At 31.7% G+C, this 24,255-nt stretch overlaps 1 protein-coding gene across 3 annotated transcripts in view; it reads left to right on the top strand.

Moving 5' to 3' along the window:
• Positions 1-24,255, top strand: part of LOC107436906 (rifampicin phosphotransferase-like) — a 73,915-nt gene that overhangs the window by 19,913 nt on the left and 29,747 nt on the right. For all 3 annotated transcript variants that reach the window (XM_071180560.1, XM_043052768.2, XM_043052766.2), the window contains exons 12-23: positions 221-333; positions 3,051-3,151; positions 4,014-4,052; positions 7,724-7,848; positions 8,957-9,027; positions 9,900-9,964; positions 11,456-11,603; positions 12,767-12,884; positions 14,297-14,397; positions 14,472-14,543; positions 21,144-21,250; positions 22,297-22,369. In XM_071180560.1, the coding sequence (XP_071036661.1) occupies positions 221-333; positions 3,051-3,151; positions 4,014-4,052; positions 7,724-7,848; positions 8,957-9,027; positions 9,900-9,964; positions 11,456-11,603; positions 12,767-12,884; positions 14,297-14,397; positions 14,472-14,543; positions 21,144-21,250; positions 22,297-22,369 (1,133 nt within the window). The remainder of the gene's footprint in view (positions 1-220; positions 334-3,050; positions 3,152-4,013; positions 4,053-7,723; positions 7,849-8,956; positions 9,028-9,899; positions 9,965-11,455; positions 11,604-12,766; positions 12,885-14,296; positions 14,398-14,471; positions 14,544-21,143; positions 21,251-22,296; positions 22,370-24,255) is intronic.

Below are 24,255 nucleotides of genomic sequence, written 5' to 3'. Positions count from 1 at the left end.
ATTGTAGATAATATACACACGGTACTTAAGAAGCGAAAAAGTTCGCATTATCTTTGCTCAAGATAATGTTGATTAGGCATATAAAGACAGGATACAATGTTTTCTGTCAAGAGTATTGCTAGGAATTAAAAATAAAGGATATTTTCTTTTTTTGTGGCTCTTGTTACTTGCTTGTAAATAATGGATTACAATTAATTTAAACATCTTTCTATTTCTGCAGCTAAACCATTGGTGACAAGTTTCACCGAGAAGGTATGCCAAGATCCTAGTTTAACAGGAGGAAAGGGATCTTCTTTGGGAATGTTAACCGAGCTCAGTAAAGATTTGAAAAATGTGAGTCAATTTAATGAATATATGCAAGGTTTGGACAAAATTATGGAAATACTTCTAGACATGCGAACATGACTTATTTCAGAAGCAAATATTTTGGAAGTTTTTACATGGCAAAACTGATTGAAAGATCATGATTTGAATTCAGAAATGATGTCTTTTTTCCCATGTAAAACAAAGATCGACCAAATTAAGGAGATGAAGTTCATAAGCTTTTTTAGCTTCAATATAAGCAATTTTGAAAAGAGGAATTTTTAATAGAGGATTGCGATTTTTATATTAGAATGTCTTTTCAATTATAGTGGTTTAAAAAAGGAAGGAGACTTTTAAATTCCTGCACTCATTTTGATCGATCCGAATTTTGCATGGATAAAAAGGACACCATTTCAAAAAGCTTCAAGTAAAATCTTTCAAATTGTGCTAACAGTTTTGCTATGTTAAATTTTCGAAAAATTTTGCTACTAAAAGAGAGATTGCTTACTTAGAGTTAGTATTGAAGTGTTTTCATAATTTTGTTCAACCTCTGAAGAAATGTACGAACTGTACGATATAGCTTGTTTAAGCAAAACTATGAGACGTGGGAATTACTAGTGGAATATCTTTTCGTAGTGGAAAGTAAGAAAAAGCGAATAATCAATAAATCTGCAAGAATCAATGTTACAAAATCATGCAATTTGAAAGGCGTGTGCATTAACTGTGTAAATTTATAATTATTTGTTGTCTTTTTCAGTGGCTTTACGTTATTAGATTAGGCAAAAAACGTTTTTAGAAGTTTAACTCATCAAACTTAAATTTATACTCAGTTTTATTCGGTACCGACAATGATTGGCGCGTAACCCGTGATAGTCAAAATCTACCACAAATTTTCCATAGTTTTGCTTTTAAGTACATAGCTTAATATTTTTTATTTATTTATTTCAACTACAAATGACTTTCAATTTTTTAGTTTTAGAGGAACAAGTTTCTAAAACGCAATTATAAATAAAATAAATACTTTAGTTTCAGATAACTTTAGAAATTTAATTTGAGATCTCGTATGTCTATCAATGAGCTAACCTGACCCAAAAATAGAGATGCCTAAGCTGAAGTCACTTCATTTACCTGTCCACTTATAATCCGTCTTTAATCAACAGTTACAGATGCAATCAGTAGGAATACGTTTGTATTAGGATAGGAATCATCCAATAAGAATAAGGCAAACGAAAATTTATTAAATGATAGTGAAGCACTGAACTAGATCTGCTCTGATTTGGACCATACCTCCATTAAATAATCCCAATTAATTTCGGCTGGGATAGCCTGGGAGGTACGACGTTTGGCTCGTGTTCGTGAGAACATGAGCTAGAATCATGCCTGTTGAAGAATCCTCGTGCATTAAATGGTGACAGGTACTCGTGAAATCTTTCGTGGTCACAAAGTCCTCCAAGTTCTCATAAGAAATCAATATTTCTGGGGTTACTGAATTGGAAACTGATCGTTCTCTGGTTCAAGTCAAAATTACAACCTGTGGATGAATGAATGGACTATGAAGTGTGCATGGTTCAAGTAGTATTCTTGGCCATAGATTGTGCAACAGGAAAAAGAAGAAACGCACCCTTTTATTTTCAAAAAATTAGCTTGATTTCAATAGCATACTTGCTGATTTTGGAAAGTGGCATAAGTAACAACAACTACAGCAGAAACAATTAATTATTAACTAATTACATTTGATTAATTTGTAATTAAATTTATTTTTAATTTAATTAAGTATATAATTAATTTCTTTCATTTCAATCATCGTTGAGTTTTCAACTTTTCTTTAGTGTTCATGAAAGTGCTTTTCAAAAGCGTACAGAAAATAGTTACGTGGATTCAGATAGTTAAACTATTACTTTGATGACGTCATGCCATGACGTCACCATAGTTTTGACAGAAATTACTTGACATAATGAACAAAAAATATATAATTATATTAGAACATGTAGTAAACTTTGTGCAGGATTCTTTTCAACCAGCGAGCTCTGCGATCGAGCCTAGGTCACATCATTGGGATGTGTATACTCGTTTACCTGAGCCACCTCAGCTCCTGCTTTTATATTGTAAATAATATACTTATCTAGGCATTGAATACAATGAATTACATTCTTTATGCAAAAGTAGGATAACAGTGCCTTTGTTTTCTCTTTTTCTCTTCTTTTCTCTATCTTTTTTTATTATTTTTTTTATGTATATTTCCAAGTTGGTAATAAAAGAAAAACAACACTCCTTTTGTTCAATAAATCAACTTATTATGAAACACAAATTTCAATCTAAGAAATCATTTTATTATTAGAAATAATATCCCAGAGCAATGACCCACACATTCGTTTCGTGTTATTATTAATAATGCATGGTAATTACTAAAGTTTTATGCCTATCCTATCAAAGAAACCTAAATAAAATATGAATCTACTTTCTGCATCTCGAATATTTTTTCAGCTTGTTCGTAGCGCCACGGGGGTCACCGGTGACTGGCGAAACCAAGATTATTAGAAACACATAATTCGAGTAAACGTTTAATGCTTTTAATTTTTTAAATATTATGATCGTTACTAAAATGGATCTGGAGCAAGCTGGCATCTCTGCACCATGAATAAAGCCTAGTTTCTTATTTTTTACATTTATGTTACCTAAAAATGTTAAACTAAAGTTATTTGAAATTTGTTTCATATTACAAAATTAATCGATTCTTTTAAATTTAGTTTATTGTTCCAAATGGAGTTGTAGTTACAACTGCTGCTTATGAATTGTTCATCACAGAAGAAGTCAAGAACGAAATACAATTATTAGAAGACGTGCTTTAGTAAATATCTTATTTTTCTTTCTGTTTTTTTTTATTTATTTATTTTGCATTAGTGCACTGGCATTTCTTGCACTTATTTTTCCATGTTATGTGAATATCTTAAATCCTTAAGCTAATACGGAATTTTCGTGGTTTCAGAATGTAATTTTCCAAGTGGCAGCAAATGTAATGTTTTAATATTTTTGTAAATTAAAATTTAAAGAATTTTATCCTCTGATACCGATAAACAGTATAAATAGATATGAAAAGGTAAAAAAAAATATAGATAAAGAGATGCCAACTTGCTGTGCTTTGTAAAAAATATTTTCCATTGGTAACAGATTTTAAGTTTTTTTTAGTTAAAATAAAAAATTATATTGATAGCTTTACCACTTTTTAAATTTTTCCAGGCGCTTATGAATCAACGTCTCCTGTAACTGAAAGCCTCTACACGGTTTCTTACAGGCAGTCCGAGCAGACCACTATGAAGGTAGTTTAGTTTACGAAAGTGCCATTAAATACAAAATATAGTAAAAATAAGAAAGTGGTAGCAAATGTATGTCTAAAAACTTGATTAATTCATGAATATGATTGGTTTGTTTTGTTTACTTGTCAACCACCACAGATTAAATTGTCAAATATATGTGATAAATTTATCGCAATGACTTTTAAAAGAGAATTTGGGTTTTTGCGCATATAGGTTCACTTTTTAAATAGTTTGCGCAGATCACTCATGAAAAACCGTGTGGAGGCTTTCTGATGTTGGAGGTGATATATGTCTAAAAGAATAACATTGAATGGGAAAAAAAATCATGCTAAATATCATTGCACACAAAGAATATATTGTATAAAAATAAAATAAATAATATTTGTTTAATTCTAGTGAAAGAACTGCTGGAGATGTGCAACAAACTTCTCAAAGGTATTGGAACTCATTATTCATTCTCTTTAATTTGAGATTGTCTAAAAAAAGAACACTGTGGGACCAATTCACTTTTTCTCTAGTAACATCTATTCCACCTGTGCCTAGCCATTACCTCCTACATCAGAAAGCCTCCACACTGTTCTTTAAAAATAGTCTATGCAGATTATTTAAAAAATAAACCAGTTGCGGGCATGAATTCGAATTCTTTTTTATAAGTAAAAACTTGAACTGGTGTTGCTTACAGAGTGCTTGTCTGCGAAGCGGACAATTGACTCTTTCATCTATGTTTGTACCCGAGGGCGTCTATATTGTTGACTATGAGTTGAGAGGAGTTGATGGTGAGCGAAAACTCATGAGCGGAAGTCACAAATCAGTTTATACTGAAAGTGATAGTCCTAATATATAGGGTGGCGTATACCACTCCCGATCCAAGAGATCACCTTTGGTCCTTTCTCTGGTTCAAAGGAGTCATATACAGATCTGATCTGTAATAAGCGGGATAAGAATGGTTCGATGCAGTAAAATATTGCAAGGAAATCCTAACTAACATAATTAAATATAGAATATAAAAATTAAGTATAAAGATAGGGGTGGAATACTCGCGAATCGTGGATCACCCTTCTGGTCATTTCCTCTCTCTGCGAGTATCCATATATACAATGAATGGGGGTGACTATTTATAATACTTGGATAATATGCAACCAGATAACATAAATGAAGTTATGGGGTTGTGGCATTTCATATCAGCTATGAGTTCTTTGTTTAATAGGATATTAAAGCCACGTGTGTCTGCTTTTTTTGATTTACTATAGAAACTAGCATTTAGTCTGTTAATATAGTTGATAACTGGTTCAATTTTTAGGTCATTTTTTTATATTTATGTTTGGGAGATAGCGAGGAGCACCAGTGATGCGTCGTAGTATTTTGTTTTGGACAATCTCATGTTTATTAATCTGAGAGTTGTTAATAATGTTTCCCATAGCGGGGCAGGTATATGTAAGGATAGGCTTTAAGCATTGTAGATAAAGTAAACGTTTTAAACCAATTGGGAGAGTTTTTTAAAAGTCCTAGTCCTAGTGTTTTGATTTTATTGGGCACTTGGGCCGCGAAGCGATCCCTATCCCATTCATCTGGAATTCTAACACTGTTTTGGTTGAGCATTGAGGTAAGCATGCAGTGGAGTTGCTTTTATGAATGTTTCAAGCTCTTTGTTTTTTAAAAGTAACAATGTGGTAACATTATAATAAAGTAATCATGATTAGAAGTATGTACAAACTTGATCGGAGATTTACGTTAATTGCCATTGAAAAATGAATACAGCCATGATTAGATGGATATACATGAAATATGAGCTTAATCTGTGATTTTTTTTAAAGTAGCCGAGAGTAATTTATCATATATATTTGAGAATTAAATTTGTGGTGGTTGGCAAGTAACTTAAACAAACCAATCACATTCATAAATTAAAAAATTTTTTAGAGATACATTTGTTACCACTTTTTTAATTTTACTAGATTTTGTATTAAATGACTCTTTCGTAAGCAGGTTTATCTTCCGAGTGGTCTAATCAAACTATTTATAAGAAACTGTGTGGAGGTTTTTAATTAAAGGAGGCGTTACTTTTTCAAAAGGAAAAAAGTGGTAGCAGAAGTGTTTCATTGCTAGGATTAATTTTACAGAAACAAGGTATACAGAAAAATTTTTTAAAAAGAGAAGAGAAAATGTTTGTAAGTTATATAAGTTTATAATAGTGTCGATTCACTAAATTTTGAAAATTGACGTGAAATTAAAGCCCATAAAATTTACGACCTCCTTTTAAATATTTATTTATGAATATGATACCCGAATGTAGATGCTCTTTAAGAATATTTCTTTTAACAGTAAATGTTTTAGAAGGTTTTATATGGCAGAACTGTTGACACAATTTAAAAGATGATGTTTTGAGCTTTTAGTTAGGGCATTGTTTGAACCCATGCAAAATTTACATCTACTGGGTAGGAAGTGGAACACACTGTAGGAACACACTTTTTTCTTCAACACTATTATAATTAGAAAGAAAACATCATATAAATATTGCAATCCTTTAAAATGATTTCAAAACTGCTGGTATTAAAGCAAGGAAAAAGTTATTAACTTCTACTCTTCAATTTATTCCGGTCGAATTTTGCATGGGTAAGTGACATCATTTAAAAGTTTCAAGTATTAACTTTCAAATTATGCCAAGAGTTTTTTTCCCATGTTAAGCCTTCTAGAACATTTGTAGCCAAATAATAAAATAATTGTTTACATTGCGTTAGTTTTGAAGTGTTACTTATTTTTCCCCAACCTCTGTAGATGCTTGCCAACTTAAACATATTTATACAGCATATCAATTGAGTAGAGAAGTTTTTAAGTGAGGACAAAAGTAAAAAGTTTCCATTAACCCCTTGGGGACGGGTGATTCAGAAATGCATTCGTACAAAATCAGAATCAAGTTGTAATTAAATAAAAAACGGTAACTTAAATGTAGTCGTTGCTGATTTGACAGACTTACTTTGTTTTTACTTTAATTATTGTTAGCTTAATCATATATAAAATCAATGTTAATTCAAAGTATAACTAGTTTTATTTTGAACAAAGTAATGGTGAATTAAATAAATCAAACAATTATAACTCCGCCCACAAATAAACTGTTAAAGAATAACTTTGGTTACCAGTTTTATATTTTTACCCTGGTTGACACGGTTTTATGCTGTCACATATTTGTGACAGTCGGCGCGAAAGGGTTAAAAAGTTAGTTAGGTACCGCTTTAAAGAGTTTGTCGAGCTAGGTTTCTGTGGATTGGTGACGTTATATATAAAGTGGTGACAAATATTTCATGCTGCTTATCGAAATTTTTATTTAATTTTAGCAATTGAGATAGCCTGTTTTCTCCTCTGGATGCATTTTTCTTACTTTGCAGATATTCGTTGGGAAATATAAATGCGCTATTATTCTGATTCTTCTAAATGTGTCAACTATCATTTTTGAATTTCTTTCAAACTTTAGCAAGTCTGATGTTATAATTGCTAATAATTTGCGTTTTGCACGGATGCTTCATGCTCCCTTAAACAAGCTATAAAAGTAGCAGCGAGTATGAGTGCTTTTTAAAACAAGCAATAAAAGCGCCACTGAGTTTTCACTTCTTCTTAAAACAAGTAAAAAAAGTGGCACTAAAGTTTCACTCTTTCCTGAAACATGCTAAAAAAGTGGCACTGAGGTTTCATTTCTTCCTGAAACAAGCTGTGAAAGTGGCACTGAGGTTTCCCTCCTTTATAAAAACGAACTGTAAAAGTGGCACTGAAGTTTCACTCCTTCCTAAAATAAACTAAAAACGTGGCACTGAGGTTTTATTCTCTCCTAAAACAATCAATAAAAGTGGCACTGAGGTTTCATTCCTTCCTAAAACAAACTAAAGTGGCACTGAGGTTTCATTTCTTCCTAAAACAAACTGTAAAAGTGGCACTGAAGTTTCATTCCCTCCTAAAACAATCAATAAAAGTGGCACTGATATTTCACTCCTTTCTAAAAGAAATCGTAAAAGTGGCACTGATGTTTCACTTCTTACTAAAACAAGCTATAAGAGAAATGGTTTCACAACCAGTTTTTTATTTTTATTTTTTTCATTCCTGGTTTTTGTCCTATTTAGAGTGATGGAAGAAGTCGTGAAATCAAACATTCCTGACCAAGTTCTTCATTCTATTGTAACCTCACTTCAAAAAGTATTTCCTGACAAAGACATCCTCAAGTTTGCTGTTCGCTCCTCTGCGACAGGTAGTGCACCATTCTGTATCAATCAGCTCTTTTATTTAAAAAAATATTTTGAAGTTTTAATTTTTATGAAAGCTACTTGCACTGGGATTCTCATAGCTCTCAGAAAAAAATTAATATAGTAAATAAACCTTAATATAAGTAGAAGACTCCTTTTGTAAGGTATCACTTCAAGGTTTAGGGGTTTGGTGGGAGAAAGGTTTCAAAGAGATATATTTTCGTTATAGAATAAAGCATATTTGAAGTTATTCAAACACATTTAGTTTATAAGAATCGCCTAAAATTCTTTTATTTTCTATAACTTTTAAGTTATCAACACCTTTTCTAGTTTTTCCAGACCATATCAACCCTGTCAAAGGTAATGGTTAACCGACATACCAGTGTTTTCTTACTCTTATGTGCTCCCCCTTTAGAGCCATTCACATTGCATTCCAATGCCCTAAAGGTATGTGCGAATACAAAAACTAAGACAAACTGCTCGTGTATGCGCGAATCGTATATGTGCAGCTCATGTAGAGAGCATTCTCCCTCTCTCGTAAAAGAACAGGAAACTTATATCGTTTGCTCAAATTTGTAAACCTTAAACATAGCCTGGGAATTTGTCCCAGCCTCAGAGAGTCACAAAATACACTTTCCCAAAACTAATTTTTACAAAATATTTTCTATCAGATATGTATTTCTCCTCTCCATTTTAAACGATTTGCATCTCGTTTCCTTCTTGCAATCTAAAAGCAAACACTTGTAAGATAAAGTGGGGCACTTTTTTCTAAAGAATCCAAATCTGCAACAGGTAAGATCTTAAAATTGGTCCCTCACCCCACTACCAGTTAGTGATGTGAGGGACGAAGTTTGATATCATTTAATGCATTTTGGTATCATCTAAACTTTTGAAAATTTTTCCTTCCTTAATTCTTAAATTTTTGATTTGATTCGGATTTCTTGAGATATTTGACCGATACCATACTTTTTGGTCACACTTTATAAATTTTTTTATTAAACATGTGAACGCGTAGTTTAATTTTATTACCTCTACTGTTTTATAACAGAGAAATTGTTTTATCATTTGGGCTTAACAACTAAAGTACTGAGTAAAAAATTTTTTTTGACTCAGGTGAAGATACAGAACAAATGTCAGCAGCAGGGCAGATGGATACTTTCTTAGGAGTTTCAGGCATTAATCAGGTACCGTAATTTATAATGCTACAAATGCTGTATTGCAAAAGTGTGTGTTTTTTCTTTTTTAAATTTTGAAAAACACTTTGAATACGAGAGAGCTTATTGAATTTTAATTGCTCTAAATAAAGTCATGGCCTTCTACTCACTTTGCTGGTAAACTCTACTCAAATTTTGTTGAACTAAATTTTTAACTTGCCTCTTTATTGTGAATCACAAACTTTCTTAAAAACATTTTACCTTTTATATTATTTTGATTGTGCCGATAAGGCAATAAAGTTCACTTTTTACTCTTTGTATATTAGAATGCAATTAACCCATTATTGCCAGTTCATAATTTTTAATTTTTGAAATCATGCATTTACGGAAATAATTGGTATTACATAGATAGTTCAAGTATGAATTTTTCTTTTACCTCGGGGGGAGAAGAGGCAGTCTGCCAGAAAAACCTCTTCTCTCTCTTAAATTTGTTTGTTTAATCTCGGTACTTTATTTTAATTTTCTCTCAGTAAATGTTACTGAACCCCAACTATCATCATTCAATTGCACTTCGGCGATTTATCATACATTCAAACTCAGATGAATTAGTTAGAGCATCTCGCAGGGCTGAGGCTAAGATAACTGCCACATATGAGTATGATAATTTGATGCAAAAATAAGAAAAAGAAAATTACTTAAAATTAAATCTGAATTTGATGTCTCCTCTACTTAACTTCATTGTCACGGCCGTTGACTCAAAACCCTTGTAGTTCAAATTAATAATACCAAAAGACATATTATATTGAAACATAAATTTTGATAGCCTTCAGAAAAAAACTGCAAAACATGAATATTTGGCACCTGTGCTTTAAAATTGATTATTGACATAACTTTTTTTATAGATTTTATCAGCAATTAAAAAGTGCTGGGCCTCTCAGTTTAGTCATATAGCTGTGCAGTATAAAAGGTAGGTAAAGTTTGCAAAAATGTTTGTATTCTATCTTAATAATGTGTTCTCTTGATAGTGTTTTTCAAAGTCCTCTGAATCAAGGAAAATAAAAAAAAGTGACAGTTTAATTGCATAAAGCTTGGAGCAAAGCTTTTTAATTATATATGTTATCTTGCCGCGAAGAATTATTTGGGCTTTAGAATGGACAAGTAACTTAAATATTTTTAAAGTTATTACACTTTTTTAAAAATCGCCAATTAGGAAACATTTTTGTCCTAGAATTGTCAAAATTAATGCCGTAAACTTGATGACCTAACAGTCGTGATTAACTATTACAAATAACTCACCGTAGTTATGAAAACAATAAATTATTCGCAAAAAGCATTATTTCATGTGATGCCTGAGTTTTCGAAAAGTTTCCCTTCACTTGACGTGAAGCTGTTAATTTTAAACTATACTATTTTGCGTAAAGGATTACCTGTGCTTTTACTAAACTTCTTTTTTTATTTTAAAAAGTGCTTTGGTAGGCAGATTTTTTCACCTAGAAGAAAATTATCAAAGCCTCAAAATGATTAACCAGTGCTTTTATAATTTTTTTTAAATTTTAAAAAATGCCAATTAGGCAGATTTTTCATCCAAGATGAAAATCATCAAAATCAAAGAAATTCCATGAAAACAACAACATTATTTAAATAACAACAGCAGTCTAAATAACAAGATTTGAGCTTTTAATCTGATGTATGATGCACTGAAAATAAATGAGGCCACTTGTTGCTATGAAATTTAATATAGAGGTAAATGTTGACCTATTTTTTTTAACCCTAAGAGACAGGCTTTCAAATGTTTTATTACGATTTTTACAGCAATTTTTAAATTTTTTTCTGGGAAATTAGAGTCCGAAATTGGAAAAATATTCGCTTTGTTCTAACGTATTCGTTTTTACACGAATACTAATAACCAGGATGTCTATGAAAGTTTTCGTGATCTTAATTATAAATTCGAAGATTATTGCGGATTTTTGAGTTAACTAAATTTTACCAACTAATCTGATAGCGAGGAATTAGTTTTTTTTAAAAAGAAGTGATTATCTGAAAGAGATTTTTGTGGAGACGGTAGACATTCTGAATAATGTCACAATGAATTTTATTTACATAATGAACCATTATGAACATAACGAACATTTTTATCCCATATTTTAATTTTTTGAATGGTTTATTAAAGAGACGTCTACCTTTAACGTTAATGAAGTAATTATTTTTCAAATAGAAGTGTACAGAAAGAAACCGACTTATTAAAGGGACTAATGCAATAGTTAATTTTTTTAAAAATAGAAATGTTTATTAAAGATACATTTAGTGCTGATGGAGTAATTATTTTTTAAATTGGTATGGAAAAATGGCTAATTAAAAAGGCAGTTAGTGCTAATGAAGCAATTAATTTTGTAATTGGTATGTACAGAAATTGCTAACTAAATTGGCAGTTAGAGCTAACGAAGTAAATAATTTTCAGACAGAATGGTCAAATTCTCAACTCACCAATGGCCGTTGTGATACAAAAAATGATACCATGTGATGTGGCTGGGGTTCTGTTTACCTGTGATCCTCTTACTGGAAACCCAACAGTGATGAATATAACCGCGAATTATGGTCTTGGCGAGGTAAAATTTAAGAGTTTCTCATTTTCGATTATTATTTTCTTACCCTATTTGTCTTTCTTTCTCTATTTCTCCTTTTAAATTTCTACTTTTCTTATCTATTTCTCTTTTAATTGTTAATTTTTTTCTCTGTTTCTCTTTTAATTGTTACTTTCTTTCTCTTTTTCTTTAAAGGTATTTATAATTTTTATGAAATAGAATTCTAAGATTGCAAAAGTATTTTATTTCCTTTTCATTAAAACAGTTCATATTTTACTATATCTTCGGAAATTTTTTCTTTAAAATTTCATAATTCGCAAGTAATTTTCCTAACATACCAGTAATAAAGTTATGATTTGGTATCTCCTTCCCTTAAAAAAATCCTTAACTTATAAAAGTTACATTATTTACCGGCTTTAATCAAAATAATTGAAACACTTCTGTGCTAACTCTATGTGAACTATCTTTCTTTTAGCGATGAGTTTACATGGCAAAACTGTTGGCACAATTTGAAAGATCGTGCTTGAGGCTTTTAGAAATGATGTTATATTATTTTTATCCAAGTTCGCATAGATCAAAATGAGCGTTGGAAGTTGATAACCTTTTTTTAGTTTAAATATCAGCAATTTTGAACTCATTCCATAGGATTGAAATATTTATATAAGAATGCTTGTTTAATTATAATGGTACTGAAAAATGAAATTAGTTTCGTTTTATACTCTTGTTTTGTTTGTTCGATGCAAACGTTGCATAAAGAAGCCGACCGGCGTGTGTAGGGGGCAGGGAACTGTCCTTGCACCAGAAAGGTTCTGTATTCGAATCCCGGGCAAGGCATGGATGTTCTTTCCTTCTCTGTATTATCTGTCCTTACTGTTACTTATCCGCACAAAACTAAAAATGTTTTGTGCGGACGTCAGGGACAAATTTTTGTACCAGTTCTTGATGAAATAAAAGTAGGGAATATTTGATGTGAAATAAAAATTCCACAGCTACTGTTTGATTTTATCCTGATGCTACCTTTTGAAATGAAACAGATAGCTTAAATATGAAAGTATCCACTTTTATTAATCTTGAATTATCCTTTTTTTTAAAATTTAATTTTGCGTCTTTTCACTGTCTAACAATGATAATTTTCTTGTATGCAAACTAAACATCCATGATTAAGTATTTTTTTTCTTTGTATGAAGTCTGTTGTTTCTGCATCTGAAGAACCTGATACCATAGAAATTGCTCGAGATATTGATGATCAGCTGTCAATTAAGAACAAAACTATTGGTGTAAAAGACCATCGAATAGTTCTTCAAGGTAATAATATTTTAAGAAGAAAATTGAACTTTTTGGGTACTAGACTGGTGCAATATGCGTATTAGGCATTTCGATGTTCCGGCTAACTACAATCGGTGCCAAGTTGCCTTTAAGAGGCAAATTATTTGAAAAATACCCTTTTTTTGTTCGAAACATAAATAAAAAAAGTAAAGAAACATAAAGAGGAATTGTGGCATTATAACAAAACATTCACTTGCATTGGAATTACATTGTATTGTAATAAAAGTAAAAATAATTACAATTAAGAGTCAATCAACCGTCATTAATTACACTGGGGACCAGTTTTTTTTTGTTTTTTGTAGCATGAGATTTTTTAAAACATATCTTAGATATTTCCGTATCGCTGATTTTAAATCTGCTATTGGTTTCCTCTCTATGCTACAGAGTTTTTTTAAAATGACACTTTTAGTTTATTTTTTGTCGAAATGTACAAGTTTAAGGACGAGATAAATGTTGCGACCAATTTATAGATGAGTTAAAGCACATCATCAGGATTAAAATTACATTAAAAATCATGCCAGGAAATGTTATCCTACGCAGCTAAGGGAGTTTCTCCTATTATGATGAACTGTTTCTTCATTATCTTCTGAGCAGATCATAATAGGGTCTAGGCATGGGTTCCTATGCAATTTTGATCCTGATGCTGCGCATTACCTCCCCTAGAAGTTGGTCACAAAATTTACGCGACTCCCTGCTTAACGTTTTTAAACTTAAACAGTTCGACAAAAAAAATGGATTTAAAAAATCATGTTAAAAAATTAGTAGCTTTTGGAGAAAAACGAAAAAAAAAAATTAAATCCCCACACCCGATTTATGCTATTCTGGTATTGCATAAATGCAACAAAACATTTGTTCCCCTGAGCTAACATTATTATTATGCTATTTTATTGTATGCAGATGAATATATTTTTTTAATTGACAATTTAAAATAAAATTTGTTATCAATTAATTATGATACCACCTGCCTTTGTTGTAAAATTTTTATAAAAATTTCTGAAATTATTTTTATTCGAGTTCCCAAGGGTGGCTGTAAATTAACGGCGGTAGTAAGAATTTCCTTCGTTTGTTTCGTGTATAAAATGTCAAGCAGTGTGGTGAGTCGCTTTTTTCATATGGACATAAATTTTAAGCGCAAGTAAGTTTTAGGTTGTCTCCAGGAGCAGTTGACCACAAGGAGTGATCAACAAACTTAATTTCAGAAGCAATCGGGAAGTGGACTTAATATTTATATCAATTTGAAACTAATTTAATTATAAAATATGCGTTTAATTTTTTTACTCCAAAAATATTAATTTATTACTAGAATTATCTAATTCACTAAATGTTCAAAGAGTTTAAATTAAAACCTTAGAAACTAACATGAAAAAATACTTGCTTTCTGGATTTTGAAGATGAAGCTGGGACAAACGTTGAGGACGTTTCTGAAGAAGAGAAGCAGACATGTTGCTTATCAGATGAAATGGCTCTCCGATTGGCTGACTTGGCTGTCAAGGTAAGTATATTAGCAATGACATTATTATTTTTCATTCAAGATGATATGAGATCAAACCATTTAAAACCTTTCAGATTGAAAAATGCTACAGATCTCATCGAGATATCGAATGGGGATTTTGGAAAAGTAATCTGTACATATTTCAGGTAAAATATGATTTTATTCTTTTTGGGTTTGGTTTTTAATAATGGAATGCATTTCATACTTTTGGATTTCAGTTTCGTTTAAATGAATTCTACATATTTCATGTCAGATGAACTACATTTTTTTATTTTGTATTAAAATATAACTAGTGAGCTGGGCCCCCTACTCGCTAACGCTCACCAACCCCCGAAAATTGCTACGCAATCTTATATGGATCGCTTTGCTCGCCACTAACTTAGTTCCATTGCGAATGCATAAAATTCTAAGAGTTCAAATCCATATAAAAACTTAAAAAAAAAAAAAAAATTACATCTTTTTAGTAAATACTAAGTCATTAAAATTAATTTGAATTCAAATAAATGACATGTAATTCGTTAAACCTATTAAAAATGTGCTATAGTATAAAATCTTAAGATAAAATTTCTAAAACTGATATCTCTTTACAAAGGTTAAAATTTTGGCTATAATTAAGTCTATTAAAAATTGAAATAAGTGAATTGCAATGGAAAAACCTGCATAAACAAATAAATTCTAGTAAAACAAATAAATTCGTGATATAAATCAAAAATCGTTAAATAAATTCGTAATATATAAATTCGTAAAAAAAGCGCTTTCGACAAAATACTAAAATAGAGATCTATCGGCAAAGACTACTCACTTCTGCCTAGCTTATGCTCTCTCTGGTTATTTCCGTTTCCGTTTTTAAAAGCGCTATCTGTTGAGCCATCTCAGGCAGATTTGGCATCTGACATTTTTAGTGGCAATCATTGATCGATTTTCTAGCGTTGCCATTCGGGGAGTTGTAATGAGGCTTTTTTTTGTCGCCGTGTAAGAGAAATATATATATAGATATCGTTCGTTCGTTGTTTTAGAACTGGGCATCTGAGGCCTAAATGGCCCTTATTCCATTCATCATGAAATATCCTAAAGGGACATACATAAGAAAGTTGTATTGGTGGTTCGGAAAAGAACCTGAAATGCGAAAAAATAATGAAAGGCATCATGAAAGATGTAGCAGGCTTGATGGTGAGGCTCCTCATCTACGTCTTTAGGGCTGGGAGCAGGGAGATGAGTAATGAGATGATTTTCTCATCTTTCAAAAGTTCCTGAAGTTCTTTAATGATCCTTAGGAACTTCACTGCACTGCTGGGGGCATCTTGTGGTCTACGCGTGAAGGTGCGATGATTTCGCCTCGGACGAGCACCACAGCCCGTAAAACAGGCCAGGTGATCGCCTTGACAATTGATGCATTTGGCCGGAAGGGAGAGAGGTTTCACGCACTGGTAGGTAAAATGTGCTTCTGCACATTTCATGCAGGCTGGATCACTTGAGCATGCTTTCTGTGAGTGTCCAAATTTTTGGCACTTGTAGCACTGGATGGCGTAACGCCCTCCGTTAAATTAAGGACAGCAGATTCTTTGTGAAAATAAAGTCCCGATGTTCTGGGAAGTCATGGAAAATCACTAGAAAAAGGGGGAGGAGCTTGTATCCGTTGTCATACCTATTTCTTAGTTGCTCTATCTTGATGGGTCGTCGACCATTGTCCTCTATATCTTTCCGAAGATCTTCCATTCGGATGTCTACTGTAAGGCCTCGCACGAGAAATTTAAGTTTTCTCGGGAGGTAATTGTTCTTGGTCGGTGTAGAAGGCTCCGTCAATTCTGGTTTGGATGAAGTGTTCTCAGGTGTTGGTTCAAGATGGGTAGAAATGATCTCCTGGTTTCCGCTGGCCTTTCGACTATTCTTTTTTCTCTTCCTCGGTCTTTCGGGAGAGGAAACTTTAGGAACAGGCTCCTTTTCTACACTTATCTCAGTAGATGACTCGATTTGGGTAATTTCTAGTTGAGGCTCGCTGGAAGAAACAGTTTCTGTGGGTTCCGTCGTCTTTTCAGGCAGATTTGTCTTTTCCGCTTCCATGGGCGTGGTCGATCGAGGTTCCACAGGACACCGTAGACTCCTTGCTTGCTCTAAGTAAGTCGATGAGTTCCTGCTCGTAGGAAGTGAGTGTCTCCGGGTTAAAGGCATTATTCTCCTTTACTAGTTTAAGAAGAGCAACACGAGTAGCAATTCGCTGATCGATTTCTTCTATACTGTAATGGCTCAATGAGGGATCACGGAGCTGTGGGGATTGTGGAGAGGCAGTCTGCCACAAAACCTATTCTCTCTCTTAAACTTGTTTGTTCAATCTCACTACTTCATTTTAATTTTCTCTCAGTAAAAGATACTGAACCCCAACTTTCACCTTTCAGTTGCGCACCGGCGATTTATTATTTATTTCCACTCAGATGAATTAGTTAGAGCCCCTAGAGGGGCTGATGCTAAGATAACCATCACATATGAGTACGAGTATGAGTACTTACGTCATGCTACGCACACGCCTTTTAAAAAACAAGCAAAAATAGTCAAATATTTGTAAAATTTACTTTGTAGTTATGTACCGTTTTTTTTAATTATTTGGCGTGTCCGAAGGAGCTGGCATCTCTGTAATCTATATATATATATTTCTCTTACATGGCACCAAAAAAAGCCTCATTACAACGCCCCGAATGGCAACGTTAGAAAATCGACCAATGATTGCTGCTAAAAATGTCACATGGCAAATATCACATGAGGTGGCTCAACATATAGCGCTTTTAAAAAACAATAACCAGAGTGAGCATCATCAGGTTGTACAATTCAGATTCATGCCCTAAAAACATGATAATATTTAATTTAAACTCAATTAGGAATTAATTAGGCTGGCCTTCTCCATGACTATAAATAAGTCACAAGGTCAGACTTTTGAGAAAATCAGTTTAGTATTGACTAAACAAGTTTTTAGTCATGGACAACTTTATGTTGGCCTGTCAAGAGTTAAGTCATTTGACAGCCATTCAGTAATTGCTCCAAGATGCCAAATCTACAATTGTGTTTTTAAAGAAATTCTAAATGCTTAGCGTTAATTTCTTAGAGCTTAGCAGAAAAAAATGTTTTTTGGAAAAAAATTAATTGAAACTTCTATTGGCATTAGGCAAGGGGAACTGCCAAAATCAAAACTCCCCGATTAGAAATGCAGCATGACGACCTCCACGCAGTATTTCTCGGGTAATGCTAACAGCCATGCATTTTAATTTATTGTATGTAAGACATCCTTATTTTGTTCTAAAATGTTATGTACTTTATCACAAATGTTAATTAATATAGAAATCGATTTCAATAATGCAGATCACTAAAAAATATTTCATTTGGCGATAAAACAAATTTTTGTGTTCTTGAAAATGAAAGACTTTTTGAGGGTTATTATCTCACAAGGAAAAGTTAGGGTTCAAAGTTTATATTTTTAAATAATAAATTTTTTTTCTAAAGCTTTCAGAATTTCTAGCATTAACTAATTTATTATACACATTTAGTTGAATTTAGGTGAGTAACTGCTATATTTGATAATTTATTTTGCTAATATGTTTCTCATTTAGCTAATGTTTTGCTTTTTTCACCATGTACAATCTAAATAGCTATTATACTTTTTTAAAAGCCAATAAGAAGATTGATAGAACTCTTCTACATAAGTACAATACTATGTCTTTGATGATAAAATACTATGTCTTTGATGATAATATGCTATGTCTTTGTGCTAGAGCATTGTGTTCATTGGCGAGCGAGCGCAGCAAGCCATGGTTCACGGCGTGAATCACATAGCATTGCGTAGCAATTCTCGGGGGTTGGCGAGCGTTAGCGAGCAGGGGGCGGAGCCTCCTAATACATGTATAAGGCATTTAGCTTTTAGTTTCTTTTAAATAAATTCTGCATACTTCATATCAAAAGTGCTATCTCTTTATTTTGTTTTAAAATAATGAAATATGTCCGGTTCAGTGCGCAAAATAAGAAATGGACCACCCTGATTAACTCTTGATCTAATCGGATTTTTACGATCTGGGACTCAATGGTTCAAGGGGATAACTCAAATATGCTAATTAATTAGTGTAGACGATATTTTAAATTACGAAATCAGACATAAAAAAGCTTTTTCTCAGAATAAGCATACCTTTTTTGACGGATTCGGATTTTTGAACTCCCAAAATATAGGAGGGAGCCGCAATCTGGGAAATATGGTCCTAATAGTTTGGTCACGAGAGAAAATTAATAGAGTTTGGTCACCAGCATCTTGAGAACTTTTTAAGCGAATTGAGAAATGTTTGCAAATCGTTTATCCAAAGACAATTCCAGGTAAAGTACAATTTTTAGAAAATATTTATAATTTTATTTAATAATAAGTCGAAAATATTTTGAGCTGTAAGGTATAAAATTTCTTTCATCATTTAAAAGAATGTAATTTCAAACGGTACAATATAAAATTTGGGCGAAATTGGTCGAATAGTTTGCGAGAAATCAAATTTTAAATAAGTCGTTTTTTTTTAAAAGATGGTTTCTCAGGAACTATTCAACCGATTTTGCTCAAATTTTGTATTTTGCCAATAAACATTGAATTATTTAAAATGATGTAAAACATTGTATACCTTACAATTAAAATTTTTAATTAATAACTATTAATAAATAACTATTAATGAATAAAATTATAGCTATTAATAAATAAAATTATAAAAAATCATAAATATTTTCTAAAAGTTATATTTCGCATTGAATTATCTTTGGATACACGAATTTTATATTTGTGTCAAAATTTTTTCAATTCACTTTAAAGGTTCTAGATATATGGCGAAATATGCAAAAGATAAAATTAACATTAAGGGGTTCAAACTTTGGACCGCTCTCCTGATCAGACGGAGACAATTTTTCAAAGATTGCAACTGCTCTCTGTATTTTGAAGTTTAGAAATCTGAATCTGTCGAAAAAAATATATATTTCCTCAATGAAAGTACGTTTTAGTGCATGGGTGAAAGCGAGACGGAAAAGAGGAATGGCTGGTAGTAAAACCATTTCGGTTATAACTAGTTTCCGGGAGGAGTTAACTAATTCTTTTTCAAACTATTCAACAATATCTACATTAACCTTGGAAAATAACCAGTTTCATATATAGACTAACATTATAAAAGAAATCTTGATAGTTACAAATATTTTATTTTTCTCGAAAAAAATGCTAAAATGATATGTCTTTCATACCAGTTTTTGCACTTTTCCGTCTTGCTATATAAGGGCTTTCATCCATGTTTTAGTGTCTGATTTCATAGCTTAAAATATTGTCTGCAGTAATTAACTAGCATATTTGAGGTCACCCGTTTGAACCTTTAAGATTGAGTCCTAGAACGCGATCATTAGATCAAAAGTTATTCAGGATGGTTCGTTTTCATTTTGCGCACTGCACATTTAGAATTAGTTTTGCTTAAATGAATTCAAAATATTTCATATGTGCTTCTTTATTTTTTAAAAAAATAATTGTATTACTAAATGGTTCTAGAACATAAATATTAGGTGTTTAAAAAAATTGCCACAAAAACTGTGTGAGTGCTTCTGCATTTAATTAAAAAAAAATATGTTTTGCTAAAACTTTACTTTTATTTCCTAGGATTAATTGTTGCTTATAAATTAAAGTTGCAGTGTTTTGCTGGATCCAGCTTTATTTGTTATCAATAAGTTTATTTCATTACATTAATTATCAATTATTATTAATTTGATAATGTTTATGTAACTAAATTCACATATAAAAGCTTACATTTTAGAAAAATATATTACGTAAGAAAATTGGTTTAATAGTTAAACAAATAACATTCTTGCCAATTTTTTGTTTTCCAAAACTGGTTTTTGTAAATGGCAGTAAAATGAGAAAGTAAAGATAATTTATGAACAAAAAATATTTTTACATTTTGCTAGAGCCTTAACACATCATACTACGATCATCATTCATGTATATCAATGTTTAATTTTATTCACATGTTGTTGTGGTAATATCAAACAAATGAAATGACTTTATTGCTAAATCCCAACTGACTTTAAATATAATATTAAAATCTCGCACGAAACTCCAAATGCATTGGTAGCTATGAAATAACAATTAATTGTCACTTTCTTGGTATCAGGTCATCACCTCCTACATCAGAAAACCTCCACAAGTGACTTTATAAGTAGTCTGCGCTGATTATTTAAAAAGCCAACCAGTTGTGCGCATGAACCCAAATTCTATTTTAAAAGAACTCATACTCATACGTGGTGGTTATCTTAGCATCGGCCCCGCCAGGGGCTCTAACTTATTCATCTGAGTGGGAATAAATAATATATCGCCGAAGCGCAAATGAATGGTGAAATTTTTAAAAGAACTTGAGAGAAATCTATGATATATATTTGAAAATTGAATCTGTAGTGGTTGACAAGTAAATATCGCAAACCAATCATATTCATAAATTAAAAAAATTTTTAGACATGCATTTGCAACCACTTTCTAATTTTTAATAGATTTTCTATCGAATGGCTCTTTCGTAAACTAGTTTACCTTCATAGTGGTCTGATTGGACTACCTATAAAAAACTGTGTGGAGACTGAGTTATAGGAGGCTTTGATCAGGCGCCTAAATGAAAATGTAAAGCTTTTAGTAATCATAAATAAAATTTACATTTTTTTTACTAGTTGTAATTTATGCTTGTTTAACGTACGAACGTGTTTTGAATCAATAGTCTCGACCAGTAACCAGCGGATTTGGAGAAACTGACTATGAAATCGATCACGAAATGGATGCACATTTGAGAATTGAAGATGAATTCTTTACTGTGGCGAACGTTGGGTATGGTATCTAAACTAATTTTTAAATTTTCAAATATTTATGAAATAAGTATCCATTTTATATTACAGAAGACTACCACTCGAAAGTATTTATCCTCTGCCCGGAGCAAGCTGACATCTCTGATGAATATCATATTATCACACCTTTTCTTAGCAACCAGTATTCTTTAAACAGCACAGAGTTAAAGTATATTTGTACATTTGTTTTCAGCTGCGTGCGCTGTTTGCTACGTTGCCAAATTTTTACGCTCTGTATAAAAATTGATTCTAGTGGTAGCTAAGTTTATGTTATAATGTATAATTTTTTATTCATTTAAACTTAGTTTCCACAAAACCACATGTAAATGAATTAAAGGTTTATATGTTACACCACTTGCAGAGATGGCCATAACAATTTAAAAAACGGTAAACAACTTAATTCAAATTTACAAATATTAGATTAATTGTGCTTACATTGTGTAGCATGACTTAGCTTTAACAAAGTGGCGAATTATATAAACTTTCAATTTATGTAGAAATAGTGGTGTATAAAAACTTTATCAATTGAATTTATTAAACCAAAAAATACACATTAATAAACTACCACTCGAAAATATATATTTACTGTCCGGAGCTAGTTGGCATCTCTGCACTTGTTCCAGCTTTCTCGTTTTGAGGCTCTTAATATGTTGGCTAAATTGCCAAAAATTTTGAAAGCTTTGGAATTTAAATGTCTATTACTCTATAAAACATTTCTTTAAAAGCGTAGTAGTTGGCAGGCTTGTGTTTATGGTTGAATTTAGAGTTGCTATCGTACTATTTGATCGTGTTCATTACTAATTCATTTCTAACACATAAACAGCTGAATATTGTATTTTTTTTTTAAATTTTTAATGTAAAACAAACTGTATACGTGACAACTAAAAAATTCGTTTAGTTAAAAATTCCGAAGTGCTATGCCACCTGCAGAGAGACGTTGGAAGTTTGTTAAATCTTTTATTTTCTTCTTCGCTTTTTTTAATCTTTTTTTTTGTTTATCATTACTTAATAAAGCCTATTTTCTTTTAGAGAAGTAATGCCTGGTGCTCAGTCTCCTTTAAACTTGGATGTGTTATTCAAATTCATGCGTTTGAGTTTCCTGGTAATTTTTCTATTTAGTTTTTACTACAAGTTTTTCAGTTTTTTAAGATATTATAATATTATTGATTGTAAACATGAACAAATGGTAAATTAATTTCAATTGGGCAAATTTATATATATATACAGTCAAACCCCGCTATAGTGAATCTTCAAGGGACTGAAAATTTGGTTCACTATAACCGGGAGTTCACTATATCCGTTACGCAGGCAATTTAACTAACGGTTCCCAAACTCCTCCCTTTTATTACACATTATTCAAATAAATGACTGGAAAATATTATGTAGTAGCAAAAAAGGTGTTATTTTTCATTACTCTTCGTCTTGCGTGCAAAAAAAAAAAAATTAATTTTTAGCAGATGAGTAATCCCCAACATCAGATATGGAAACACTTCTTGACTCTCAGATAATTTTTCCTGAATTTCTGTTATTCCGCTTTTTAAACCTGTCTAAACTGTCATTCGAGCTTATAAAAGTAGTCTCATAAAATCGCTTAGCAAATTCATCGACATTTCTCCAGATACTGGGAGATTGCGGCTTCTTCGAATGGTGAACTTCTTCAGTAATGCTTCTTCAACATCCTTGTGATCTGCTTTTTTCAACTTTCTTCTGCCCTATAACTTTTTTTCATGAGCAGAAATTATTAATTGCCTATTTTTCCATATGTTACGAACTGAAGATTTGGATACTTTATATTCCGAGCAAATATCAACTTGATTGCATCCATTTTCAATTTTTCTGATTGTGCCCATTTTATCATCAATGGAGAACGTTTTACGTTTACTGCTCACCATAGTTAAATTTGAGACACTTGTTTTCAGACTTTTTCTTAACTGAACTGAGAACAAAAAGGAGTTGAAATGAGGGACTTATCAACACATATTAGTGTCCAACCCTTTGACCAATAATGAATAATTACTCATTCCCTCAGACAGAAAATGCATATTGATCCCACTGACATCTTACAGGTGCATCAACTGCCTGGGTTGGAAACATCTGCTTAGTTTGTTTAGGGATTGGAAAGTGAGATAAAAGAAGCAATCAAGAAAAAATGCTTATCGCTACATTCCCCTCTATAGATGGTTTTAAACATTGTTATATGTATTTATTTTGAAGTAGAAATTTTAAAATTATTACAAGAAAAATGAAGAAAAAAAATCAGTCGGAGACAGAAAAAAGTTCATTATATCCAACTTCCTCACTTTTTTGGTTCACTATATCCACAAAAAATAACATTTTACGTGTATAGCAAGGCACGGGACCGAGCATTTCGTTCACTATATCCGGGAGTTCACTATAAACCGTGCTCACTACAGCGGGGTTTGACTGTATATATATATATATATACATATATATATACATACATAAGTTCAAAATGAAGAATAAAACGAAGAAAAATTATATACATATGAAAAAAAAGGGAGGGGGGAAATAATAAGTAAAAAAATAAGAAACAACAGTTTAAAAAAAAAGGAGGAAATTTTATTTAAAAAACCGGAAAAAAAAGATATAATCTCTTCATCAGCCCACACGATTATATCCGCAAAACAGAGTGCTTTCTGATATTGTATCAATAAAGCCAAAGCAAAATATATTGATACAATAGTGAGAGGAGCACTCAAAAATTTTTTTTATAAAAATTACAACAAATAAAATAGAACACAAAAAGTAAAAATAAGTAAAAATAACATGTAAAAGCAGAAGATAAAATAAAATAAAAAGAAAAAACAGTATAAAAATGGACTATAAAGCGAGTGGCGCAATAAGATTAACTTACATGGACGGGAAATTTTTCAAGAATGATTTAAAAAAGTTTTCGCAGAAAGATTGCCAGATTACAAAATATGAAAACAAAAGCGCAAATTGAGTGTTCAGATCTTCATTTTTTCC

The sequence above is a fragment of the Parasteatoda tepidariorum genome, chromosome 5, assembly GCF_043381705.1.
Source record: "Parasteatoda tepidariorum isolate YZ-2023 chromosome 5, CAS_Ptep_4.0, whole genome shotgun sequence".
Classification (NCBI taxonomy): Eukaryota; Metazoa; Arthropoda; class Arachnida; order Araneae; family Theridiidae; genus Parasteatoda; species Parasteatoda tepidariorum.
This window is presented reverse-complemented; position numbering and strand designations above follow the sequence as displayed.